We start from the raw sequence: 25,837 nt of genomic DNA, 5'->3' as shown, positions 1-25,837 counted from the left end.
TGCGCATGCTGCACTGCTGGCCCGTGCGAGTGCCAATGTCTCAGGCGACCAGCGAGCACCTGCGATCTGCCAGGTTGCCACCATTCCTGCAGCCGACACTGCCACTCCGCCATTGCAGCTGCCACGAGCTGCTGGACAGACTGCTGCCGCCCAGCCAGAGTTGGAGCAGTCAGCAGCCGGCCCCTCCAAGGCCAGAGCTGGTGCAGGCCGACCCCCAAGGGCATCTGCCGTCTCGCCATCTGCCCCTCAGCAGCCTTCCCCCAGCCTTGCTGCAGCCACTGGGCTCCCATTGAGGAGGAGCAGCAGGGCGGGCAGGGGCCAGGCAAGGATGCGCAAGGCATCGCCCTCGCAGGGCAAAAAGTAGAGGTATGCACAAATGCCTGGTGCTTGTTGGAAGGCCGACACTTGTGCAGTTGTTTGGGTGTAAGGCCGAGACTGGTGTCTATCTTTATTTGTGTAAGGCCGAGACTGGTGTCTATCTTTATTTGTGTAAGGCCGAGACTGGTGTCTATCTTTATTTGTGTAAGGCCGAGACTGGTGTCTATCTTTATTTGTGTAAGGCCGAGACTGGTGTCTTTCTTTATTTGTGTAAGGCCGAGACTGGCGTCTTTCTTTCTTTTTGTAAGGCCAAGACTGGTAGTTTTGTGTTTTTGGAGGGGGCTTCTCCACATGAGCATGTAATGTGGGAAGGGCAGAGGTTTTCAATAAATTTCTGTTGTTAAATTGCAGTGTGCATGGTTTTTTGGTTAAGTCCGGGTTGGCCTGCTCGGCTGAGGGCTTGTGGAGCGGCTACATTCATCTGCTGACATTGGCACAAGCCAGTTTTTGAGAGGGGGCCTAGAACCGACGTTCAATAAGCCGGCGACGGGCGGCCCTTGCACTTTGTGCCTCCCTCCTGTGCTGGTCCTCCTCCTCCTCCTCCTGCTCCTCCTCCTCAGGTGGTCCTCCAATGTGTGGTGGCAGTGGCTGAGTCCTGCGGATAGCCAGGTTGTGCAGCATGCAGCAAACGACGACGAAATGGGAGACTCGCTCAGGCGAATACTGCAGTGCTCCCCCGGAACGATCGAGACAGCGGAACCATTGCTTCAGGACGCCGATTGTTTGTTCGACGATGTTCCTGGTCGATTGATGGCTCTCGTTGTATCGCTCTTCAGCAGGGGTGCTGGGCGCACGGAGCGGGGTCATCAGCCAGGTACACAAAGGATAGCCTTTGTCCCCGATAAGCCATCCTCGTGGGTGAGGCTGGGCCTGGAACATGTCTGCCACAGAAGTCTGTCGGAGGATGAAGGCATCGTGGCTGCTGCCTGGAAAGCGGGCATTGACAGCTAGGATGAGCTGCCTGTGGTCACACACCAGCTGTACCTTCAGCGAATGGTAGCCCTTCCGGTTGCGGTAATCCTCGGCATTCTCCAGAGGTGCCCGCAAAGCCACATGCGTACAGTCAATGGCGCCCTGCACCATGGGGAAGCCCGCGAATGCTGCAAAGTCCATTGCACGCTGTTGCTGCTTGGCAAGGGCCATGGAGAAGGAGATGAACTGACGTCTCCTTTTGAAAAGGGCATTGGTCACCTGGCGGATGCAGCAATGCACGGCGAACTGGGAGATGTTGGCAATGTCGCCAGTAGCGGATTGGAAGGAGCCGGTGGCATAAAAGTTGAGAGCCACCGTCACCTTCACTGCCACCGACAGAGATGTCCTGCACCTCAGCTGTGGCTGCAGATCACCGCAAGCAGCTGGCAGATCTCTGTGACCACGTCCCTTCTGAATCGCAGCTGCTCCTCAGACATGTTGAGATAGGAGAACTGCTGGCGGTATACCCTGGGTGGGTAAGGCCTCCTTTGCCGACGCCTGTTGCCCCCTCTCCGTCTAGCCAGGGCTGCCAGTCTCTCATGGCGTCTCTGAGACCTTTGGATGTAATTGAGAAAGCCAGCGTTTACACCCATTGCAGCCCCCATAATATGCTGGCAAACAATGAGATGTCAATGAAGGCAAAAACTTTTTGAAAGCTGTGGCCTGAAGCCAGAAGTACCTGTCCGAGTGTTGGGCCAAAGCAGAAAGCTATCTACCTTGGTCTCTCTCCAAAGATCCGTTTCGCAAGGTGTGCTGCAAAATGGCAGCCTTTTATATTGCAGGATGAGTGCCCTTTAATTTGCGCCCCCCGCGCCCCGCATCGGCTGAGCACCGTTCCACTTAACAGTCGCTAGGGGCGCCAGGCGCACAATGGGGCGGCGCGACTGAAGTTCCGGTTGGGGGCGCACAAAGGGCGTTGCACGAGGAAATGACGTCATGATCTGCGCGCGCAGCTGAGCGCGCGCAAAGGCTTTGCGCCGCCGCTAAATCTCTAGTGAAGTTGGGGCGAGGCGCAGTTCGCGCTTCGCCCGGGCGCAAGCCGCCTAGCGCCCGGAATCTACTCCTCCTAAGGCGCTAACGGCTGGTGCAACCAACTGAATTTCTAGGCCTTCAGGTTTACACTTTCTTCTTACAGCAGGTTACCAGAATAATCTCTCCACTGGAGCAATCTTAGAAGAGAAACCAGGCAGCTTGGGGATACATCAGTGAGCATGCGCAATTCTCAGGGCAAAATTGCAGGGAATTCTGATGCGACCATAGGAGACAGGCAGCAAAGAATACCTGTTGCTGTGCATGTGAACATGGTCCACAAAATTGTGGCGCATTCTGGAGTGACCGCAGAACGATGGTCAGGGTTTGCTGGATTTATTTCTGTCAGCAAAAGCTGGCACGCAGACGCAATGCCGCAAAAGCTTATGTTAGTGTCACATGCTGAAGATTGGTATGTATCAGAGTGTGACCTGCAGTTTTGGTCACCTAGCTCAAGACTGATATCGATACATTAAAAAGGATTCACAGATGAGTGGCCAGGATGTATTCAGTCATTGAGGGGACTCGGATGACTTCAGTCATTGAGGGACTAAGTTATAAAAAACGATTCAAGCGTCTATACTTACTTTTGCTAGAGATATGAATTTGTGGGGAGACATGATATGTGTCTTTAAACTAATAAAAGGTATAGATAGATAAGATTGAAGTAAGTAAACCATTTAACTTGGACAACTTCCTTAGGTCTCCTTACCTAAGGAAGGATATATTTGCCATAGAGGGAGTGCAACGAAGGTTCACAAGATTAATTCCTGGGATGGCGGGATTGTCGTATGAGAAGAGATTGAGTAAACTAGGCCTGTATTCTCTTGAATTCAGAAGAATGAGAGGGGATCTCATTGAAGCATACAAAATTATTACAGGCCTTGATAGGGTGGATGCTGGGAGAATGTTTCCCTTGGCTGGGGAGTCTAGAACCAGGGGCCACAGCCTCAGGATAAAGGGTAGGCCATTCAGGACTGAGATGAGAAGAAATTTCTTCACACATAGGGTGGTGAATCTTTGGAATTCTCTACCCCAGAGGGCTGTGGAGGCTCAGTCATTGGGTATATTCAAAACAGAAGTCGATAGATTTTTGACTAGTAAGGGCATCAAGGGATATGGTGATAGGGCCGGTGAATGGAGTTGAGGCAGTAGATCAGCCATGATCTCATTGAATGCGGAACAGGCTCGAAGGGCCGAATGGCCTACTCCTGCTCCAATTTCTTATGTTCAAAGAGTAAAGGACATGAAAACAAAATTGTAAGCCTCAACAAAGGTTAGAAAAATCTTTTATCTCCCCACCAGATTGTGGACATATGGAACAGCCTCCTAGAAAAGGCAGTTGGTTAAAGGTTAATTGATATATTTAAAAGGGAGTTGCATCAACATTGGTGAGAAGGAGATTGAGGGTGATAACTGTTATGTCTGTGTATCTTAATGTTGTGTCCTTCAATAATCAGACAACAGACTGCAGGGAACGATTCAACAGGTGTTTACTGAATGAGGGTTACTCTAGAACTAACTTTACAGATCTCTACTCAGGGTTTATATACAGGTGTGGTCACTGCCGGTACTACAGTATACAGGAGCTGTAAAAAGTAGTTCTCTCCCTTAAGGTATATATACATTACATACATTACAATTCCTCCCCTTTTAGATTAACAGTACCATAACACTCATTTAACAATTAAATATCAAACTAATTACAATTAACACTTTCAACATGCAACATTAGCTGAAAATAGTCTATTTATAAATTCAGTCTTTGGGGAGGCTTCCTGATTCTTTCTGGATAACGCCTTTCCCGAGTGTCTCGCTCTTGGTGCGGAGGCGATTCTAACACCCTGTCGTCAGTTGATTCATCAGCTTCCAATGCTATTGTTTCTGAGGTAGCTGCGACCTGTACGTTGGGTTCCTCACCAGGTACGTATGGCCGAGACATGGGGTTGACTCGTTCCTGTGACGCTAGGATCTGGTCAGCATGGCGTCTCACAATGTTCTCCCCAACATCCACTGTGTACATTAGTGGCCCCTGCCGTGTGCATATCGTTCCTGGTTGCCATTTCTCTGTTCGGTAGTCACGGGCCAAGACTGGTTGCCCTACATTGAAGCTCCTTGTCGGCTTCTCATTGATGTGCTGGAATTGCTTACTCTCAACATCTCTTCGTACATTTGGTCTGAGCAAATCCAGACGAGATCTCAACCTTCGGTTAAAGAACATCATGGCCGGGGCCTGGTTGGTGACTGCATGTGTCGCATTTCTGTAGGCTAACAGGAAATTGTCCACCTTATGCAGCAGTGGAATGTCGTCATTGCACATGGCCTTTACTGCTTTTTTAAAGGTTTGTACGAAACTCTCAGCCAATCCATTTGTGGCTGGATGATACGGGGCGGATGTGTAATGCCTTACCCCATTCCTTTTCATAAATCTTCGAAACTCTTCGGACACAAACTGTGGTCCGTTATCAGAGCAAATCTGCTCTGGCAAGCCGTTCCTGGCAAAAATGGTCCGTAGGACTGCAATAGTTTTCTCCGTGGTGGTGGAGGACATTTTGATCACCTCAGGCCATTTCGAGTGCGCATCCACGGCTATTGAATGGACCAGCAAAATCAATATGCACCCATTGCCATGGAGATGAGGGCCACTCCCATGGGTGTAGAGGGGCATGTGGTGGTGCATTTTGGACCCTCTGGCATCCTGAGCAGCTCTTTGTCAGGTCCTCGATTTGCTGATCGATCCCCGGCCACAACACACAAGCCCTAGCAAGGCTTTTCATTTTCACCCCTCCCAGATGACCTTCGTGAAGCTCATTGAGCAATCTCTCCCTTAACTTGGGTGGAATTATCACTCGGGATCCACACATCAAGGTCCCCTGGCATACTGACAGCTGTTCTCTTCTGGATGAGAATGCTGGCAACAGTGAGTCGCCATGTGTTGGCCCCCTTCACCGTCAAATCATATACCCGAGACAGTGTCGGGTCATTTCGGGTCTCCCTCTCTATACCCGCGTTAGTTACTGGCAAGCATTCAATTATAGTCGAATGAAATATTTCGACAGGATCCACTGCTGGTGCTTCCTCCACAGTAGGCAGTGGCAGGCGTGATATCCCATCAGCATTTCCATGCTGTTTCGTGCCCTTATACTCGATTTCATATTGTTGCGCCCCTAGAAAAAGGGACCACCTTTGTAGCCGTTGCGCAGTCATCACCGGAACGCCCTTCTTTGGATTAAAGATGGAGACAAGTGGTTGGTGGTCAGTCAGCAAGGTGAACTTCTGCCCGTGCAGATAGTGATTGAACTTTTTCACTCCCCACACTAGGCTGAGGGCCTCCCTGTCAATCTGGGCGTAGTTACGCTCGGCTGAGGTTAGTGACCGAGACGCAAAGGCTACTGGCCTCTCCAAGCCGTCCGGGAATTTGTGCGACAGCACCGCTCCAATGCCATAGGGTGATGCATCACATGCCAACCGAATTGGCAGTGCTGGGTTGAAATGAGCCAACACCTCTTTTGATGTGATCAATGCTTTGCTCTTCTGGAAAGCTCGTTTACATTCGTCACTCCACTTCTATGGTACCCCCGTTTGCAGTAGGGTGTTCAGTGGGTGTAGTACGGTGGACAAATTCGGCAAGAACTTATGGTAGTAGTTCACCAGCCCAAGGAACGACCTCAGTTGTGACACATTTTCCGGTGCTGGAGCCTTGACTACTGCCTCAATCTTTTCAGGGGACTTATGTAACCCCTCTTTATCAATAACGTGGCCAGAATACGAGATCTGCTTCTGGAAAAACTCGCATTTGTGGCGATTAGCTCGGAACCCATATTTCTTCAATCTAGTGAGCACCTGCTCCAGGTTGGCGAGGTGATCACTGTCATTTTCGCCCATGACCAGGATGTCGTCCAAATAACACTGGGTCACTGGAACCCCTTGCAGGACTTGTTCCATTGCCCTTTGCCAAATAGCCGGAGCTGATGCTACCCCGAACACCAGCCGGTTGTATTGGTAGAGACCTTTATGAGTGTTGATCGTGAGGTACTGTTTCGAGGCTTCTTCTACCTCCATTTGCAGGTATGCCTGGGCCAGATCAATCTTAGTGAAGCGTTTCCCTCCAGCTAGCGAGGCGAAAATATCTTCAATCCGCGGAAGTGGATATTGTACAGTGTGAAGGACTGGGTTCACTGTCACCTTAAAGTCCCCACAGATGCGAACCTTCTTTGGTTCCCCAGGCGTATTACTCAACGACCTCTTCATTACAGGAACGATGGGTGTAACCCACTCGCTCCAGTCCACTTTGGACAGTACTCCTGAACGTTCCAAACCTTCCAGCTCTGCTTCGACGGTTGGCGGATCGCATAAGGTACCGGTCTGGCCTTAAAAAACTTTGGGCTTGCATTTTCCTCTATTTTGATCGTCGCTGTTATGCCTTTTAGTGTTCCGAGTCCCTGCTGGAACACTTCTTGTGCGTCAGTTAGCATTTTGACAGTCGTCCAGGTGTGACGTTGTCATCCTTTATGGCATCTACAGTCAGTGCTTGTATGGAATGCCAATCTAACTGTATCTTCCGGATCCATTCACGTCCTAGTAGTGGTGGTCCTCCATCTGGCAATACATATAGGTCAATTTTTGGTGTTTCCTTGCCGTTATATATAACGTTCACCCTTATTTTTCCTTTGGGGTAGACTTTTTGCCCCGTGTACGTCTTCAAGACAATCTTTGTATCTCTCAAGGGTATATGTGAGAATAGCCGCTTGTAGTCCCTTCGGTTTATGACTGTTAGGGCTGATCCTGTGTCCAATTCCATTTTCACTTGGACTCCTGCTATCTTGAGCGTGACCCAGATAGTTTGGTGATCCTCCGTTTTGATCACATTATGTAGTTTCAGACAACCCAGCTCCTTGCTTCCGGAGTCTGTATCACTCTTCTGTTCGTCTGAACTACTCTCCGTCACCTTATGTACCTTCTTGTACTTCTCCTGTGGAGATTTCTTGCTGCTGGTTTTCTTTCCCGACCTGCAGACTCTTGCTATGTGTCCTACTTTTCCACACTGTCTGCACACTTTGTCCTTGAACCAGCAATCATTATGGTCGTGTGTTGTTCTGCCGCAGCGATAGCACTTCACTGTTCTGTATGACATTTCATTTGTGCCATATTCTTGCGGTCTCCGTTGTATCTCTGCAGCGCCCCGTGCTGCTGCTTCGTGTGATACTGCAATGCTGAAAGCCTTGTCCAGCGTAAGATCCTTTTCTGATAGAAGCCGTTTCTGGGTTCCTTCACTTTGAAGCCCACACACAAACTTGTCCCTTAAAGTACCTGCTAGTCCCGTTCCAAACTGGCAGTGTTTCGATAGCTTGCGCAGTTCCGTTAAATACTCAGCATTACTTTCATCTTTATGCTGGTTCCTTTTGTGAAACTTAAATCTTTCTGCTATCAGCAGCGGTGTGGGGTTTAAGTGGTCCTGTAGGGTTGACACTATGTTTTCAAATCCTTTTCTACTGTCTTCTCTGGGGTTACTAGGTTTCGTAGTAAGCCATACGTTTTTGCACGCATTGAATTCAACAATACCAGCGCTTTCTTGTCATCTGGCACTTCATTCGCCTTGCAGTATACTTCTATGCGTTCGACATATGTCGTCCAATCTTCGACTTCATTGTCGAACGCTGTGATACTGCCACTCTTCGGCATTTTTGGGTGTGGTTAGACTGGCTTAAAATGGCGTCTCCCGCGCTTTCCTTTCTTCCCCGCTGCGGCTTAAAATGGCGTCTCCCGCGCTGCTGCCAACGCCGCTCTCAGCTGTCCTCGTGGCAAATGGCGACGCCCTGTGGGTTTCGCGCACTGCTCCTGCGCTGCTGCCAACACCGCTCTCTGCGGTTCTCGTGGCAATGGCAGCGCCTCGCGTTTTCCTGCGTGCCTCTCTCCCCCGTTGACGCTGCTCGGCCCTTGAACACCGGCTGCGCTCTGCTCTCTCTCGTCTCTCTCCCCCGTTGACGCCGCTGGGTCCTGAACACCGGCTGCGTCCTGTGCGCTCTGCCCTCTCTCTCTCCCCCGTCGACGCTGCTCAGCCTTTTTCTATGCCGCTCGGTTGGGCTCTAGCCCGCCGCTGTCCGGGAAGGGTCTGCGCAGTACCTGTTGCCAGCCCGTTTCGCTAGACCACCGTGACTGGAAAGCCAAGCCTGGCTCTCGACAGCCTCCCCTGCGATGCTCAAATCTCCGCTGGATGACTGGGCGGTTGCCCGTGGTCGACGCCCGTGCTTCTGGACTCGACCTTCTTCCACTGTTCTCCAGGAGCGAATCCCTAGGAGGTGATGCAGAGTTGCAGGTAGGTTCGAATCTGCCTCGTCACCAATGTTATGTCCATGTATCTTAATGTTGTGTCCTTCAATAATCAGACAACAGACTGCAGGGAACGATTCAGCAGGTGTTTACTGAATGAGGGTTACTCTAGAGCTACCTGTACAGATCACTACTCAGGGTTTATATACAGGTGTGGTCACTGCCGGTACTACAGTATACAGGAGCTGTAAAAAGTAGTTCTCTCCCTTAAGGTATATATACATTACATACATTACAATAACAATACTGATAACATTGTTGAACACTTGAGAAGTGTTCATTAAAGTAGAGGTCAGAATATGGTGGGATAGGTTGGGGGGAGGGTTGGAGTCCATAGTACAATACATGGGCCTTGATATTAACCCCCCATGATGGACGAGAGAGGGGTTAAAAATTTTAAAACAGGGTAAGCATCAGCAACCCGCCGCCATTTTCATGACAACGGATTTCATGGCATGCGAGTGTCCAGCCGTTGAGAGGCGGGGCACTTCATTAACATATTTAAATCAGGTTCCCACAGTGCAATTTAAACTTAACAGATGCCATGCGGGTTTCCCAGGGCTTGGGAAACCCGGAAGTAAAAGGAAAGCGAAAGGTTCCGGTTCAAGAAGGTAAGTGCCTTTTACAGCATTCCTTGTGGGCCAGGAGCATAAGTGCTCCCCCCGGCCGCTCAAAGAAGCCTTCCCTCTGCCAATCGCAGCCTCTCTCTCCCCCTGCCACGATCACTGACCTTCCCCCGCCTTTCTCCATGTCCTCTCCGTGCCTCAATCGCAGTCGACCTCCCCCACTTCCGCGATGACCTCTCTCTTCTTTCCCTCCTCCCCTGGTTTTCCCCCTCCAGATTGCCGGGGACTGGCCCCAAGAGATCAACTTGTATGAGATATCACTTCTCATGAATAACTACTTGTGGTGTGTCCTCATGTACTTATATATTTAATCATGACATACCTGTTGCAGTGGCTTTCCAAAGAGACAAGCAGCTTCTGAGTTTCCTTTATATAACTCTCTGAACATTTCAGATTCTGGAATCATGCTCTATTTTAAATGTTTTTAAAAAAAAAGAAAGTGCAGGTTAAAAATTCCAGTTTATACAACAATAACTTGCAATTATATAGTGCCTTTAATGTAGTAAAACGTCCCAAGGCATTTCACAGGAGCGTTATCAAAGAAAATGTGACACCGAGCCACATAAGGAGATATTAGGACAGATGACCAAAAGCTTGGTCAAAGAGGTAGGTTTCAAGGAGCGTCTTGAAGCAGGAGAGAGCGGTAGAGAGGTTTAGGGAGGAAATTCCACAGTTTAGGGCCTAGGCAGCTGAAAATACAGCCAATGGTGGAGCGATTAAAATAGGAGATGCGGAAGAGGCCAGAATAGGTGGAGCGCAGAGGTCTACGATGATTATAGGGCTGGAGGAGATTACAGAGATAAGGAGGGCGAGGCCATGGAGGGACTTGAAAACAATGTGAGAATTTTAAAATTGAGGCGTTGCCAGACTGGGAGCCAATGTAGGTCAGCAAGTACGGGGTTGATGGGTGAATGGGACTTGGTGTGAGTTAGGATACGGGCAGCAGAGTTTTGGATGAGCTCAAGTTTATGGAGGGTGCAAAGTGGGAGGCCAGCCAGGAGAGTGTTGGAAACATAGAACAATAGGAGCAGGAGTAGGCCATTCGGCCCTTCGAGCCTGCTCCGCCATTCAATATGATCATGGCTGATCCTCTATCTCAATACCATATTCCCGCTCTCTCCCCATACCCCTTGGTGCCTTTTGTGTCTAGAAATCTATCTACCTCCTTCTAAAATATATTCAGTGACTTGGCCTCCACAGCCTTCTGTGGTAGAGAATTCCACAGGTTCACCACCCTCTGAGTGAAGACATTTCTCCTCATCTCAGTCCTAAATGTCCTACCCCTTATCCTGAGATAGTGACACCTGGTTCTAGACCCCCCCCCAGCCAGGGGAAACATCCTCCCTGCATCCAGTCTGTCTAGCCCCGTCAGAATTTTATACATTTCAATGAGATCCCCTCTCATTCTTCTAAACTCTAGTGAATACAGGCCTAGTTGACCCAATTTCTCCTCATACCATAGTCCTGCCATCCCAGGAATCAGTCTGGTGAACCTTCGCTGCACTCCATCTATGGCAAGTATATCCTTTCTTAGGTAAGGAGACCAAAACTGCACACAGTACTCCAGGTGTGGTCTCACCAAGGCCCCATATAACTGTAGTAAGACATCCTTGCTCCTGTACTCAAATCCTCTTGCAATGAAGGCCAACATACCATTTGCCTTCCTAACTGCTTGCTGCACCTGCATGTTTGCTTTCAGTGACTGGTGTACAAGGACACCCAGGTCCCTTTGTACGTCAGCATTTCCCAATCTATCACCATTTAAATAATACTCTGCCTTTCTGTTTTTCCTACCGAAGTGGATAACCTCACATTTATCCACATTATACTGCATCTGCCATGTATTTGCCCACTCACTCAACTTGTCTAAATTGCCTTGAAGCCTCTTTGCATCCTCCTCACAACTCACAATCCCACCTAGTTTCGTGTCATCAGCAAACTTGGAAATATTACATTTGGTTCCCTCATCCAAATCATTGATATATATTGTGAATAGCTGGGGCCCAAGCACTGATCCCTGCGGTACCCCACTAGTCACCGCCTGCTATCCCGAAAAAGACCCATTTATTCCTAGTCTCTGTTTCCTGTCTGTTAACCAATTTTCAATCCATGCCAGTATATTACCCCCAATCCCATGCGCTTTAATTTTGCACACTAACCACTTATGTGGTTCTGAAAATCCAAATACACCACATCCACTGGTTTTCCCTTATCTATTCTACCAGTCACATCCTCAAAACACTCCAGTGGGTTTGTCAAGCGTGATTTCCCTTTCATAAATTCATGTTGACTTTGTTTAATCCCGTTGATATTTTCTAAGTGTCCTCTTATCACATCCTTTACAATAGACTCCAGCATTTTCCCGACTACTGATGTTAGGCTGTAGTTCCCTGTTTTCTCTCTCCCTCCTTTTTTAAATAGTGGGGTTACATTTGCCACCCTCCAATCTGCAGGAACTGTTCCATAATCTATAGAATTTTGAAAGATGACAACCAATGCATCCACTATTTCCATGGCTACCTCTTTTAGTACTCTGGGATGCAGATTATCAGGCCCTGGGGATTTATCGGCTTTCAGTCCCATTAATTTCTCCAGCACTATTTTTTATACAAATACTAATTTCCTTTAATTCCTCCTTCTCACTAGACCCTTGGTTCACTAGCATTTCTGGGAAGTTATTTGTGTCCTCCTCCGTGAAGACAGAACCAAAGTATTTGTTCAATTGTTTTGCCATTTCCTTGTCCCCCATTATAAATTCTCCCGTTTCTGACTGTAGGGCACCTATATTTGTTTTCACTAATCTTTTTCTTTTTACATACTTGTAGAAACTTTTACCGTCCGCTTTTATGTTCCTTGCAAGTTTACTCTCATACTCTATTTTTTCCCTCTTAATCAATCTCTTGATCCTTTTTTGCTGAATTCTAAACTGCTCCCAATCTTCAGGCTTGCTACTTTTTCTGGCAACTTTATATGACTCCTCTTTGGATCTAATACTATCCTTAATTTCTTTTGTTCGCCATGGTTGGGCCACTTTTCCTTTTGTGTTTTTGCGCCAGAAAGGAATGTATAACTGTTGCAATTCACGCATTTGTTTCTTAAATGTTAGCCATTGCCTATCCACCATCATGCCTTTTAATGAAGCTCCCCAATCTATCATAGCCAACTCACTCCTCATACCTTCGTAGTTTCCTTTGTTTATATTTAGAACCCTAGTTTCGGATTGGACTTCTTCACTTTCCATCTTAATGAAGAATTCTGTCATGTTATGGTCACTCTTCCCTAAAGGATCCCGCACAACAAGATTATTAATTAACCCCTTCTCATTGCACAATACCCAATCTAGAATATCCTGTTCTCTAGTTGGCTCCTCAACATACTGGTCTAAAAAACCATCTCGTACACACTCCAGGAATTCATCCTCCACAGTATTATTGCTAATTTGGTTTGGCCAGTCTATATGTAGATTAAAGTCACCCATGGAATAGTCAAGTCTAGAGATAACAAAGGCATGGATGAGGATAATATAGGATGTTTCTATGAATCTACATAGATAACTAAATATTATTTTATCATAAAATATCATTTGAATTTTTTAGTTGACTGGAAAACAATAATATTCTCTGTGATTGTAAATACTATTTTCAGGTGAAATAAACGCTGACCAGAAATGTGAATAATATGGTGCTCATTGTTTAAGGTGCAACAGGTTGAGGAGTTAAGATGATATAATAAATCTGAAGAGTGAACGTCAAATGGTTTTATCAACACCATCTCAACCATCCGATATACAAATGTTTGGAACACTCTTAAGAATGCATTATTCTGTATAACAAAGAAGGGGAAGAATTCTTCTGGTCTCTATGTATAGTAACATCATAAATGAGTCTATGAAGATTTTTGATGAAACTGTGCACATGCTTCTTTAAAAAATGTTTGCGACTTCACCAGAAATTCCTAACTGAGGAAATCCTTCAGGAGCACGTTGTAACCAGTGAAATCCTTACCGTGTAGTGATTTCTCACCTTTTACCTTGTTTATAGAATCATAGAATTTTACAGCACACAAGGAAGCTATTTGGTCTGTGCTGGCTCTCTGAAAAAGCTATATTTAGTCCTATTTCCCTGTCCTTTCCCTGTAACCTTTTAAATTTTGCTTTTTTTCAAATATTTATCCATTTTTGTTTTAACAGTGATTGTGGATTATGCTTCTATACTACTTCTGGTAAGGCATTCCATATCCTCATCTCTCCCTTTGTTCTTTTGGTGATCATCTTGAATTAGCTACCGACTCAACGTCCAGTGGAAAGTTTTTGTTGATTTGCTTTATCAAATGTGTCATAATGTGAACACCTCTATAAGGTCTCCTCTTAAGATTCTTTGTTCTAATGCATATGCAAATTAGGGGCTTAATCCCTGCTTGAGGTGGAGGGGGGTGGTGGTGGTGGTGGGTGGTTGGGAAGAGATTCTCTGGCTATGACTGGATAGGTAAGAGTGGAGAGGCATTGGAAGAGGTTGGTATGGTTGATTGTCAAAGGCTGCAGACAGGTCGAGAAGGATGAGGAAAAATAATGCACCATGGTCACAGTCCCAAAGGATCTTACTTTTAACAGCAACTTTTAACAGCAACTCAAACAATAATTTCCAATGGGCCAGGAGTGGAAAATTACTCCTACTGGGCCTTAAACCTTCCAGCCAGGTCACAAACACTCCACTAATGTAACTTGAAACATGCTCACAAACCTTTGCAAAAACACTCTCTGCACACACGTTCCAGTGCAACCAGGCTTTTAGTGTTCGTTTCCACATTGTTTCCCCTTGGTGACATATGATTTATGGCCTCTTAAACAGAGGCCGGAATTTTGAGGAGGAAGGCAGGTTTGGGCCGGGGAGGCTCCGGGACGATCGGGAAACCCGAGAGAACGGGTTTCCCACAGGCCCTGCTGACTTTAACGACAGGCCCTGCTGACTTTAATGACAGGGCCTCATTTGCATGCGAGGCCTCGGTTTTCTGCCCGCAGCTAGCCAAATTGAGAGTCTGGCTGGCTGCGGGGGTGGTGTTGGGTAGACCTGCGGCTGCACTGTGGAAGGATGGAGGGATTAGGCCGGGCCGTTAAAAGGATGATTGGGGGCGGGGGGGAGGGGTCGGCCAGCGATTGGGGATCAGGCTGGGGAAAGCATTGGGTCGGCCAGCGATCGGGGGTCGGGTCGAGCTGTTCAAAGTATGTGGGGTTTCAGGCAGAAATCAGGGATCGAACTGTGCCGTAAAAGGGATGGGGTTGGTGGGGCAGAGGGGGGTGGGGGAGGGAGAATTAGGGCTGGACCATCGTGGGGGGGAGGGGGGGTGGGGTGGGGGGAAGGGAAGCATGGACGGGGCCGGATGATCGGGGGAGGTAAAGAGAAGATCGGGGCCAGCTTCAGCATCATCGTTGGGGGTGGGGAGAGGCTGGGGGGTGATGGGAGGCCTCGTGAAGGGGTCCCGATCGCTGGGAGTGGGGTAGGTAGGGTCCCTGGATTCAGGAAGTAGGTATAAAGGCACTTACCTCCTGGATCCAGCAGTCCCCATCTTGCTTTAACTGCTGGGTTTCACGAATTGTGTTAAACCTGTCCACATGCAGTTAAAAACAAAATGGAGGTAAAAAAAGAGGCTTTCAGCCTCAGTATAATATTTAAATTGACGTTCCGCCCCCTGGGAGTGGGTTGGTCGCCCACCGCCATCCTGCTTCCTGTCCTGTCTCCGTTAAAATCGAAAGTGAGCGGGTTGAAGGCAGGATCAGGTCGGAAATCCCATTTTTAACAATTTAACTACCCCATGCTCCAAACCCACCAGTTTTTTAGATTAAAATTCCTCCCATAGTCTTTGATTGTCTCGGTTATACCTGAGAGGCAAGAGTAGCGGAGGTTAGTGCGTGTGCAAAAGCGCTTCTTGGATTTGAGGTAGCCTTTGCCTCCCAGCAACTGATTTTTGAAATAGGTCTGCCATTTCTGCAACTGCATGGAGCCCCTGTTTGCTTTCACATACCATTGGAAGGGGCAGGCAGAGGAGGGAGGGTGGCAGTCAGAGGGCAGATGTGTCATTGCCTTGAAAGACTAAACCATCGTCCAAGGCCTATAATAGCAATGACTATGCTGCTGGACATTGTTTCACCACAGCCACTGGTCAGATGACAGCCAAAATAACGGCACCAATGAGATTAGAAAACCTGCCTCATAGTTCTCGCTCAAAGATAATGATTTTTTTTATTCATTCACGGGATGTGGGTGTTGCTGGCAAGGCCAGCATTTATTGCCCATCCCTAATTGCCCTTGAGAAGGTGGTGGTGAGCCGCCTTCTCGAACCGCTGCAGTCCGTGTGGTGAAAGTACTCTCACAGTGCTGTTAGGGAGGGAGTTCTAGGATTTTGACCCAGCGACGATGAAGGAACTGTGATATATTTCCAAGTCAGAATGGTGCATGGCTTGGAAGAGAACTTGGAGGTGGTTGTGTTCCATGTGCCTGTTGCCCTTGTCCTTCTAGGTGGTAGAGGTTGCTGGTTTGAGAGGTGCTGTCAAAGAAACCTTGGCGAGTTGCTGCAGTGCATCTTGTAGATGGTAAACACTGCAGCCACAGTGCACCGGTGGTGGAGGGTGTGAATGTTTAAGGTGGTGGATGGGGTGCCAATCAAGCAAGCTGCTTTGTCCTGGATGATGTGGAGATTCTTGAGTGTTGTTGGAGCTTCACTCATCCAGGTAAGGGGATAATATTCCATCACACTCCTGACTTGTGCCTTGTAGATGGTGGAAAGGCTTGGGGAATCAAGAGGTGACTCACTCACCGCAAAATACCTAGCTTCTGACCTGCTCTTGTAGCCACAGTATTGATGTGGCTGATCCAGTTAAGCTTCTGGTCAATGGTGATCCCCAGGATATTGATGGTGGGGGATTTGACGATGGTAATGCCATTGAAATGTCAAGGAGATATTCATTTCCTGCACATATGTGGCGCAAATGTTACTTGTCACTTATAAACCCTAGCCTGAATGTTGTCCAGGACTTGCTGCATGTGGGCACGGAATGCTTCATTATCTGAGGAGTTTCTAATGGAACTGAACACTGTGGAATCATCAGCGAACTTCCCCAGTTCTGACCTTATGATGGAGGGAAGGTCATTGATGAAGCAGCTGAAGATGGTTGAGCCTCAGAAACTGCCCTGAAGAACTCCTGCAGCGATGTCCTGGAGCTGAGATGATTGGCCTCCAACAACCACAGCCATCTTCTTTTGTGCTAGGTATGACTCCAGCCAGTGGAGAGTTTGCCCCGTGACTCCCATTAACTTCAATTTTACTAGGGCTGCTTGATGCCACACTTGGTCAAATGCTGCCTTGATATCAAGGGCAGTCACACTCACCTCATGCCTGGAATTCAGCTCTTTTGTTCATGTTTGGACCAAGGCTGTAATGAGGTCTGGAGTCAAGTGGTCCTTGAAGAACCCAAACTGAGTAGGTTATTGGTGAGTAAATGCCACTTGCTCACACTGTCAATGATCCCTTCTATCACTTTGCTTGAGAGTAGGCTGAGCTGGATTGGATTTGTCCTGCTTTTTGTGGACAGGACACACCTGGGCAGTTTTCCACTTTTTTGTCGGATAGATGCCAGTGTTGTAGCTGTACTGGAATAGCTTAGCTAGAGGAGTAGCTAGTTCTGGAAAACACGTCTTCAGCACTGAAGCCGGGATGTTGTCGGGGCACATAGCCTTTAAGGGCTGACTTGTAGGAGGCAAGGGATACCCCCTTCAAACTCAGCTCATGACTCCTGTTAGGAACCCCACCAATGCGGCACAGGAGCTCTACATAGAGCAAGCCATTGGAATGTTGAAGATGCGTTTCAGGTGCCTAGATAGGTCTGGAGGTGCTCTGCAATACTTGCCAGAGAGAGTCTCCAGAATAAGTTGCGAGCTACGTTCTGCACAACATTGCGCAGCATAGAGGATTGCAGGTGGAGGTGTGTGAAGGGGCTCATCACTCCTCTTTGGATAAGGAGAACATAGAGGAGCAGGAGGAGAAACAGGATGAAGATGGGCACCCATCGTCATACCAACCGCTTACATTGCTACCCAAATGATCTAATATCACAAAGGTTCACCTAGTGTAAGACATAAGAATGAAATCCTGCGTTCCGCTTCTACCACCAGGACCACCCTCCCCACCCCTGTCCCTTTGCACTAAGCAGTCCTTGAACCACTCATCCATCCAAAGGGTCCAGGTCATGTGTTGACATTCGAATTGGCACTCTGGACACAATAATGTGCAAGGCGTGGAAGTGGTGCTAATCAATAAATTTTATGCGGCGTTATAAAAAAAGGAAGCTTAACAACATAACATTTTGTCAAACACCTATTTACAAACCCCTGGCAAATTACAATTTCTTGAACTTGGACTTCCTACCGCTTCTTTTTGGTGTATCCCGTGTGGCTTCAGCAGGCTGGCTGTTCAGGTCCATTGCTGACTGCTGAGATGCTTTTAGCCTAAGCCTTCTGGGTTTTGGAGACCCTGAGGGCCCCGCCAAAGACTGCTCCATCTGCACCTGTGCAGGGCTGATTCAGCCAGCGGGAGATGATGCAGCATGTCGGATACTAGCTGACGGGGGTGGGGGGAATAACGGATGAAAAGAAGGAGCGCTTTGAGTGGAGTTCCCACTTCCATGTCCCCTTTCGCCATCATCCCTCTCCTGGGCTAGCACCACATCACTCCTACCACTTTGATGCAGATCAGGTTGGTGGAGATCAGTGATGCATTATAAGGCCAAGGATACGGTATCTGTCATCCTGTTTAAGGCAGCAGACAAGCCATCCAAAGTCTGCACGGCCGTGGTCATGGCCTGCATGGGCTCATTTGAGAGCTGTGCTTGCATCTCCATGGAGACGGTCACTCTCTCCATGGCAGACAATCTCACAATTCGCTGCACTACCAATCCACTAGCGATGGAGTTGGACTCCTCCATCGCTATTGTGGAGAGTGTACGTGGCACATCTGTCAGTACCTGGCTAAGGTGCTGATGCACGTCTAGCATTCTTCTCCTCAAAGACAGCCCCCGGGGCTCAGCATCTGTGTCCAGCTGAGCAGAGCTTGGAGAGGATTGAGCCCCCGATGTGGATCCCCACAGCTGTCCCTGCCAGTGTCTGCTCGTGCTCACTTGTGAGGTGTGAATCACCAGGTGAAAACCCAACTGTCTAAGTAGACTCACTGAAGTGCAAGTATTTGCATTGGTGCATAGCTGTACATCCTGTGACAGTGCACCCACAGAAGGAATGAAGTCCATTGAGAAATTGTCCTCATTGATGTCCTGCGACATGTGCTCAATGTGTGAAGGCCCTGGAAGACAAAAGAAAGGGATATAATTTAGTTGTGGCAAAGTCACAATCTTAACAATCACCATACTCAGTCTTCTCATAGTTCAGTCATTGATGAAGTAAATTCAGCATATGTGTGTCAGAGATATTTGTAATTCTGTCACCAGATATATGCGAGCTCCGTCTCTCCATACAGACGACGAGGGACGCAGGTGTGCCACCTATCTACAGGGACTCCTCTGTATCAGTTAGCTGGGCTATTTGTGGTGGGCCACCTCCAATCCTCTCCCCCTCCCTTGCATTTTGTGCTCTCATTTTCTACAAGGGGTGAAGAAACACACCTATGAGCGAGTGAAGGTCAGGTATTCACCCAAAGGATGCAGTGCATTCAGTAAGGGTGACTCTGAGACAGATGCATTACATTGCATCAGGATTGGGGTGAGTGGCAAGGGTGGATGGATAAATTGCATTGTGATGACATGCATAAAAAAGTGAAGGCTGGGTGCTGCTACAAGTTGAGTGGGTGTAATGTGATGGAGAACACTTAGCAAGCAAAGTGAAAGGCGATGGGGTCTTAAACCACAGGATGTAGTTGCATAAGCAAAGGTACTCACTTTTGCTGACCTGGTTAAGTCATTAACCCACTTTCTACATTGCATCTAAGACCTGGACACAACACTCCTGCTGCTCACCTCCTCAGCTACCTCCAACCATGCCTTCTTGGTGATAGCCACAGGTTTCTTCCTCCTATTGCTGGGGAAATGTATGTCCCTCCTGCTCCTGCCTGCACCAGCAGTAATTCCAGCAATGCTTCATTGAATCTGGGCGCTGCCTTTGCTCTATGTCCACCATCCATCCTGAACACCTCCAATTTCGATTTGTGTATTGTTCCTTTAACTCCAGCTGAGATCGTGTCATGCGGGTGCGCATCATGCCCGCTGCACAGCCTGGAGACATGAAACCCGGAAATCAAAATTAATTGCTTCAATGGAGTTGAGATCGCAGATTGAACTGTGCTGAGAAAGACAAATTGACAGTTCAGGGCAATGCAGACCCTTATACATTATGCAGGAGTTTGTCTGTCTGCACTGGGGCTGTGGGGCGGTTGGTAGCAGGCTCACATCATATGGGGCCTTGCTGTGCACAAATTGGCTGCCGCATTTCTCTATATTACACTTCAAAAGTACTTCATTGGCTGTGATGCGCTCTTAAGTTATGCTAGGCGCTCTATAAATGCAAGTTCGATCCTTGTCATAAAACTTCTGAAAGGAGAGTTCATCCCTTTGTGAATTTTTCCCCCATGAACATTATGACCTTGTGCTAATCCACATCAGTATGTCTAACAAGATGAAGCATGGCAGCCTCTTGTATTTATGTTTGTAGCTATCCCTGATAATATAAAGTTGAACTGTTGCCACTGAACAAAACTTGTTCAATATACCTGATAGGTGGCAATACAGTCCTGTGCTGTATTCTGAAGGTACAGTCCCCACCACTTATATTGTCTACCCTTAACACGGGCAGCTGTCGATATCAGGCAAATGGCACTAAATATTTGTCATTACCATTGAAGTTAATTACAAAGGTATCGCTTATAACACATTAAACGTGCTGGCTATTTTGGGCAACGATATATCTAATGGTGGTTATCACTGTTATGATATTGGAGTACGTGGTCAGAGGCAAGATACAGGAGGTGGAAGCGTTGTCATGTTAATGTTCACAAGTTGTCAGCAGTCATCAGGATGATGCTGTTAACTTTTGTGTTTCTCCAGCATGTTTCAGAGACCTGTACACTGCACCAAAGTTTTCTGTGCAATAAACAAAATAGTTAATGGTATCAGTTTTAACAATATTATTTAAGTTGCCCTTTTGCTTTTGAATTGATTAGCTCAAAGTACTATAACAAAGACAGGCAACACTTACGTTCTCTCACGATTTACCATCACTTCTTATAGCGAACAAATCGTGTTAACTTAAATGCCCCCGGTATAAGCGGTGGGGGTGTATATTTTGTAGTCTATGGCATTCAAAATGTCATTGCTTTTATTGGTAGGTCACATGTAATTATATCTCCTATTCATAGCGTACTTGATAGCTGATCTTTAAATATGGCCTTTTATAATAACATCCCAATGCTGAAAAGTAAGTTAGGATAACATTGTATTTTATAAATGTTTCTCAGTTAAAACTATTTACTGCACAGAAACGGATCAACGTAAGTATTTGTATAACAAAAAGCTGTTACCAGAAGATCACTGTGTTCAGAGCTATCTGAATGTGTATCCAGGTCTAAAACCACTTTTCTCTTTTTCTGCAGTACTTCACCACAAGGTGGCTTCATCGTGCCCTTCAGAATCTTATTTTGAATGAAGGGAGGTGTTCTTATTGTATATGTCTAAAAAGATGCAAAGTACTGCAGGTTACATATTGCCATAATCCTTTTAATCTAATCAAAAATATATTATGTACATTTTTTTATTTAAAGCTATAATCGTTCTTCTCAAGAATATACTTCACAACACATATCACGGTACGCTGATTTAAAAAAAGATAAATCAACTTTTAAAAACAAAGTAAGTTAACCATGTATGAATGAACAGCAATTTGCCATGCTAGAAGTTTGTGTACATGAAAGTTCATAAACTGTGTTGCTGACTGCCTTGTTTCCTGAATTCAACTGAAATTGTTAAGTATGTGTATTGTATTGAACAATTAACACAAAGACTTAAACGTATAACTCAAACAGGTCTTTACTGGTTGGAGGTAGGGACTATACATAGGTCTTTACTTCATGCCCACAGGCGGGAACTGAGGGGGATCAGTACCCACAGTACTATTTATACCCCTATGGCCAGGAGTGGTACTGCGTATCGCTACGCCCAACAAGTAGTGCAGTCCTGTCCATAGGTTCAAAGTAGCACACATATTACATACACAACATTCCTCCCTTCCTAGCTTTACAGTCATCTCCCCATTTAACATAACGTAATAACATATATACATATATAACTTCAGGTTTACATAACAGAATAACATAGATACATAGATAACTTCATGTCAAAACAGATCACAGATTCAGTCTCTGCGGAAAACAGTTCACAGATTCAATCTCTGTGGTGGAGTCGGTTCACGTTGCTGGAGTGACTCATTCAATAGTCCTTCCATGGATTTAACAGTTTGAACTTCCGAACTGAATTGGCTCCGTTCGGAGGGACCACGTGTGTGATCTGGTAGAGGTAATAATGGTTCAGATGGGTCATCTTCTGTTTCGACTTTTCCTTTTCTGCTTCTTGGAGACTCTCTGGGCTCCACTGTCAGCTGCCAGCTGCATGCGCAGTTCCTCCTTCTCTCCCTCCTTTTTCCGTAGTAGAGCCACCTTCTCCCGATGTTCCGTAGACTTTCGGTGCTCCTCCATGATTTCTGTATGGTGGGAGTCGAAGTTACAAGTTGGGCAGGACAGGACATAGTAATATTCGGTGTCGTCCTGATCTAGGCCAGCGAGAGGGTCTTCTATTTCCTCCATACCCAGCTGGGCGTTAGCCAGCTTTTGTTCCAAGTCCAGACATCTTTCCTGAAGAGACTTCTTCATGCGTACCTCTTCATCCAGCTTTTTCTGGGCTTTCAGCAAGTCGTTTACTAATGACCTCATTTGAGATTTTACTACTTCAACTTCTTTTGGAGATTGATTGATCGGACTATTCAATCCCTCTACCGGAGCAGCTGTTTCAGCGGTCTGTTGTTCTACGTTGACGTGAGTCAGCGTACTTTTGGCATCCAAGGGCTGCTCTGTTGCAATCATCTCAGTCTGTGTTGCCACCTCAGCTCTTCCAATAACCTTTGAGAGCTCCGAACCCCTTTCGTTTGAATATTGAAGTTCGTGTTCAAGTTTTTCCCATTTCAGAGTCCTGTCCTTCAGCATATGCAGGAGTTGGCTGACCGTTAACTCCTCTGACATCAGACGTTTTGTGTGCTCCTGCTCCATTTTCTCCATCAGCTGCTTCTGTTGTCTTTCCAGATTCTCCAACTCTATATCAAAGAACTCTTTCGTTGCATTCAACTCTTGCTCACAACGGCGAAGCATTTGTTCTAATTGCTGTTGTAGTTTGAAATGGAGTTGAGTTCGAGCCCGGTGTCCCTCAGAAATGGGCACATCAGTAGACTTGCCAGACTCAGAATCCACAGTTAAACTATGTTGTTGTTGCTCAGTGGAATTCTGTGCTGAAACTTTGTCTTTTGCACCTGAGTTGGGCTTACCATCATCCGTTCCAGAGTCTGGGCCGACTATCTTCACCGAGTTCTCACTCGTTATTGTTTGTAGGAAATGCCAGTCCATATTCATTTTCCTAATCCACTCCCGTCCTAGTAGTGGAGAACCTCCTTCAGATATCACATATAAGTCCATTATTTGACTGTCTTCGCCCTTGTGGACCACTGCAACCTCTATTTTCCCGATGGGGTACACTCTTTGCCCCGTGTATGTTTTCAATATAATCCCCGTATCCTGTAGGGGAATATGTTGGAATAACTTTCCGTAATCTTTCTTATTTATGACCGTCAATGCCGATCCAGTGTCCAATTCCAGTTTTACTTGGACTCCTTCTATCTGAAGAGTGACCCAAATTGTCTGGAGGTCTGCACCCTTACCAGCGTTGAGTACTCTTAAGCTAGCCAGTTCATTACTGCTAGCGTCTGAATCGGACTCCTGTTCGGTCACCTTGTGTACCTTTGCATATTTTCCTTGCGGTGACTTCTTGTTGCTGGTCTTCTTCCCTGACCTGCATACTCTAGCTATATGTCCAAGCCTACCACAAGTTCTACATTCTTGGTTTTTAAACCAACACTGGTTCTGATCATGCGTTGTCTTTCCACAACGATAACATTTGCCAGAACTCACACCCAATTTGTGTGCACTGAGCTCCGGTGACCGTAGCTGCATTACTGCCGTGCCTCTCGCTGCGGCTTCGTGTGCTGCTGCCATAGTGACCGCCTTCTCAAGCGTCAGCTCATTCTCCTCGAGCAGTCGCTTTTGTGTATCCTGTTTAAATAAACCACACACAAATTTGTCTCGAAGTGCCTCTGTCAGTCCCGTTCCAAACTGGCAATATTTCGCTAATTTACGCAATTCCAGCAAATAATCAGCATTGCTTTCATGCTGTAGCTGCCTTCTGTCGTAAAATTTAAATCGTTCCGCTAGCATCAGCGGCGTGGGGTTTAGATGATCTTTCAGGACAGTAACAATCTCATCGAACGTCTTATCCGCCGGTTCATCTGGTGATAACAGGTGTTTCAATTGCCCGTATGTCTTCGCACCCATTACATTTAATAATGTTAGTGCTTTATCAGCCTCACGAATTTTATTGGCCTTACAATAATTTTTAACTCGTTCAACATATATGGCCCAATCTTCGATGTCACTATCAAAGTTGCTAATATTCCCGTGTTTAGGCATTGTAGTACTTTATCAGATTTGCAATTTCTCAGATTTTTTTTTTTTTTACTGCTATCCAAGATGGCGGCTTCCCGCTCTTGCCGTCATCCTCCGCCCACAAAATGGCGGTTTTCCCGCGCTTGGCGGTCTTCACCCGTCCCCCGACGCCGTCTCCCTTCAGCCCCGAATGCGGCCCTTATCTCCGCCGCGATCGATCGCCCGCGCTTTTCACCGCGGCTCTCGCGCCTTCAGTGTCTGCCGACGCTGCGCCTTTCAGCCCGAGTGCGGCCCTTATCAGGGATCTCGATCGATCGCCCTTCTACCTCCGACTTCCCCCAGCCCTGTCTTTGCAGCCAACGCTGCTTGGCTTACCCACCACCGAGGTTGAAAAAGCTGCAGGATGTCTTCTGTCCTCCCGTTTTCAGTCGCTGATGGAGGCTTCAGGGTCCTAATGCCTGTCGCTTCCAGTGGGGTGGTGAGATTTGAAACCTCTCTTCAACGTCCTGTCTGTGGACGAAGCCGCCGTGGAATAACTGCCGCAGGGTAAGAACCTGACTCGTCGCCAGTGTTAAGTATGTGTATTGTATTGAACAATTAACACAAAGACTTAAACGTATAACTCAAACAGGTCTTTACTGGTTGGAGGTAGGGACTATACATAGGTCTTTACTTCATGCCCACAGGCGGGAACTGAGGGGGATCAGTACCCACAGTACTATTTATACCCCTATGGCCAGGAGTGGTACTGCGTATCACTACGCCCAACAAGTAGTGCAGTCCTGTCCATAGGTTCAAAGTAGCACACATATTACATACACAACAGAAATAACTGGCTATATACAGATTAGACTGCACACTGCAAAAGTGTAACATTAACACTGAAGACTGAGGTAGCATGGTTAAACTGGTAAAAAGTCAATTTCTATTAGCTGAGACTTTGGCAGCCCTATTTCAGTGCTTTAGCGGCCCAGTATTCTGATATTAATGGTGTAATTTTCCAAGTTTGCAGTGCATTAGAAGCCTCCCCCACCATGCTTGCATGGGTGGACTGTGTACAATTTTCTATTCATTAAAATGAATGAATGCAAAATTGTGAACAGCATGCTCATGACTTCCTAATATGTGTGAACAGCATGTGAAACTTCCCTATGCCTGCACATACTTAGAAAATTAACCCTCTAAAATGGCACCTCTGCTTCAACCAAATTGTTGGCTCTTCCCTCCTGCCTCCCATTGGTCCCTCCCTCCTGGCGTCAGTCCAAGGTCTCACTACTGTCTGGTGCTGAAAACCAGAACTTTGGCAAGATTCTGCTTTAACAGATTTTAATGTTCTGAATTGCAGGCTATATTACCGGCACCCGGCTACCGACCATAGAGCACATATACCAGAAACGCTGTTTACGGAGGTCACGGTCCATCATCAAAGACCCTACCCACCCCAGCCACAGTCTGTTCGCCCTCCTACCATCTGGAAGACGCTACAGATGCATTCGCACCCGTACGACCAGATTTAGGAACAGCTTCTTTCCCAGGGCTGTCATCCTACTGAACTCCACAAATAAACACTAAAGCCTGCACATCTACCGATGCACTTTATTATGGTCATATTTATGCTAATATATATGTACAAATGTATGTTGAAATGTTTAAGTGTCCTAATCCAAATTGTACACTCTCGGGAGCCGCAAGCCTACATTTCGTTGTACTGCACTTGTGCACTAACAATGACAATAAAAGTTGATTTGATT

At 46.9% G+C, this 25,837-nt stretch overlaps 1 protein-coding gene across 4 annotated transcripts in view; it reads right to left on the bottom strand.

Annotated features, from left to right (window-relative positions):
* The window catches only part of sycp1 (synaptonemal complex protein 1), a 698,098-nt gene that overhangs the window by 16,509 nt on the left and 655,752 nt on the right, over positions 1 to 25,837 (bottom strand). For 3 of the 4 annotated variants that reach the window (XM_086011629.1, XM_086011630.1, XM_086011632.1), the window contains 2 exons: positions 20,907 to 21,056; positions 9,658 to 9,744 (listed from right to left, as the gene is read on the bottom strand). The exons of the other annotated variant lie outside the window; for it this stretch is intronic. In XM_086011629.1, coding sequence (XP_085867755.1) covers positions 9,658 to 9,744; positions 20,907 to 21,056 — 237 coding nt within the window. The remainder of the gene's footprint in view (positions 1 to 9,657; positions 9,745 to 20,906; positions 21,057 to 25,837) is intronic. 4 annotated transcript variants of the gene reach the window in all.

This window comes from Somniosus microcephalus, chromosome 18, assembly GCF_052327205.1.
Source record: "Somniosus microcephalus isolate GS21.2 chromosome 18, FLI_Smic_1.0, whole genome shotgun sequence".
Classification (NCBI taxonomy): domain Eukaryota; kingdom Metazoa; phylum Chordata; class Chondrichthyes; order Squaliformes; family Somniosidae; genus Somniosus; species Somniosus microcephalus.
This window is presented reverse-complemented; position numbering and strand designations above follow the sequence as displayed.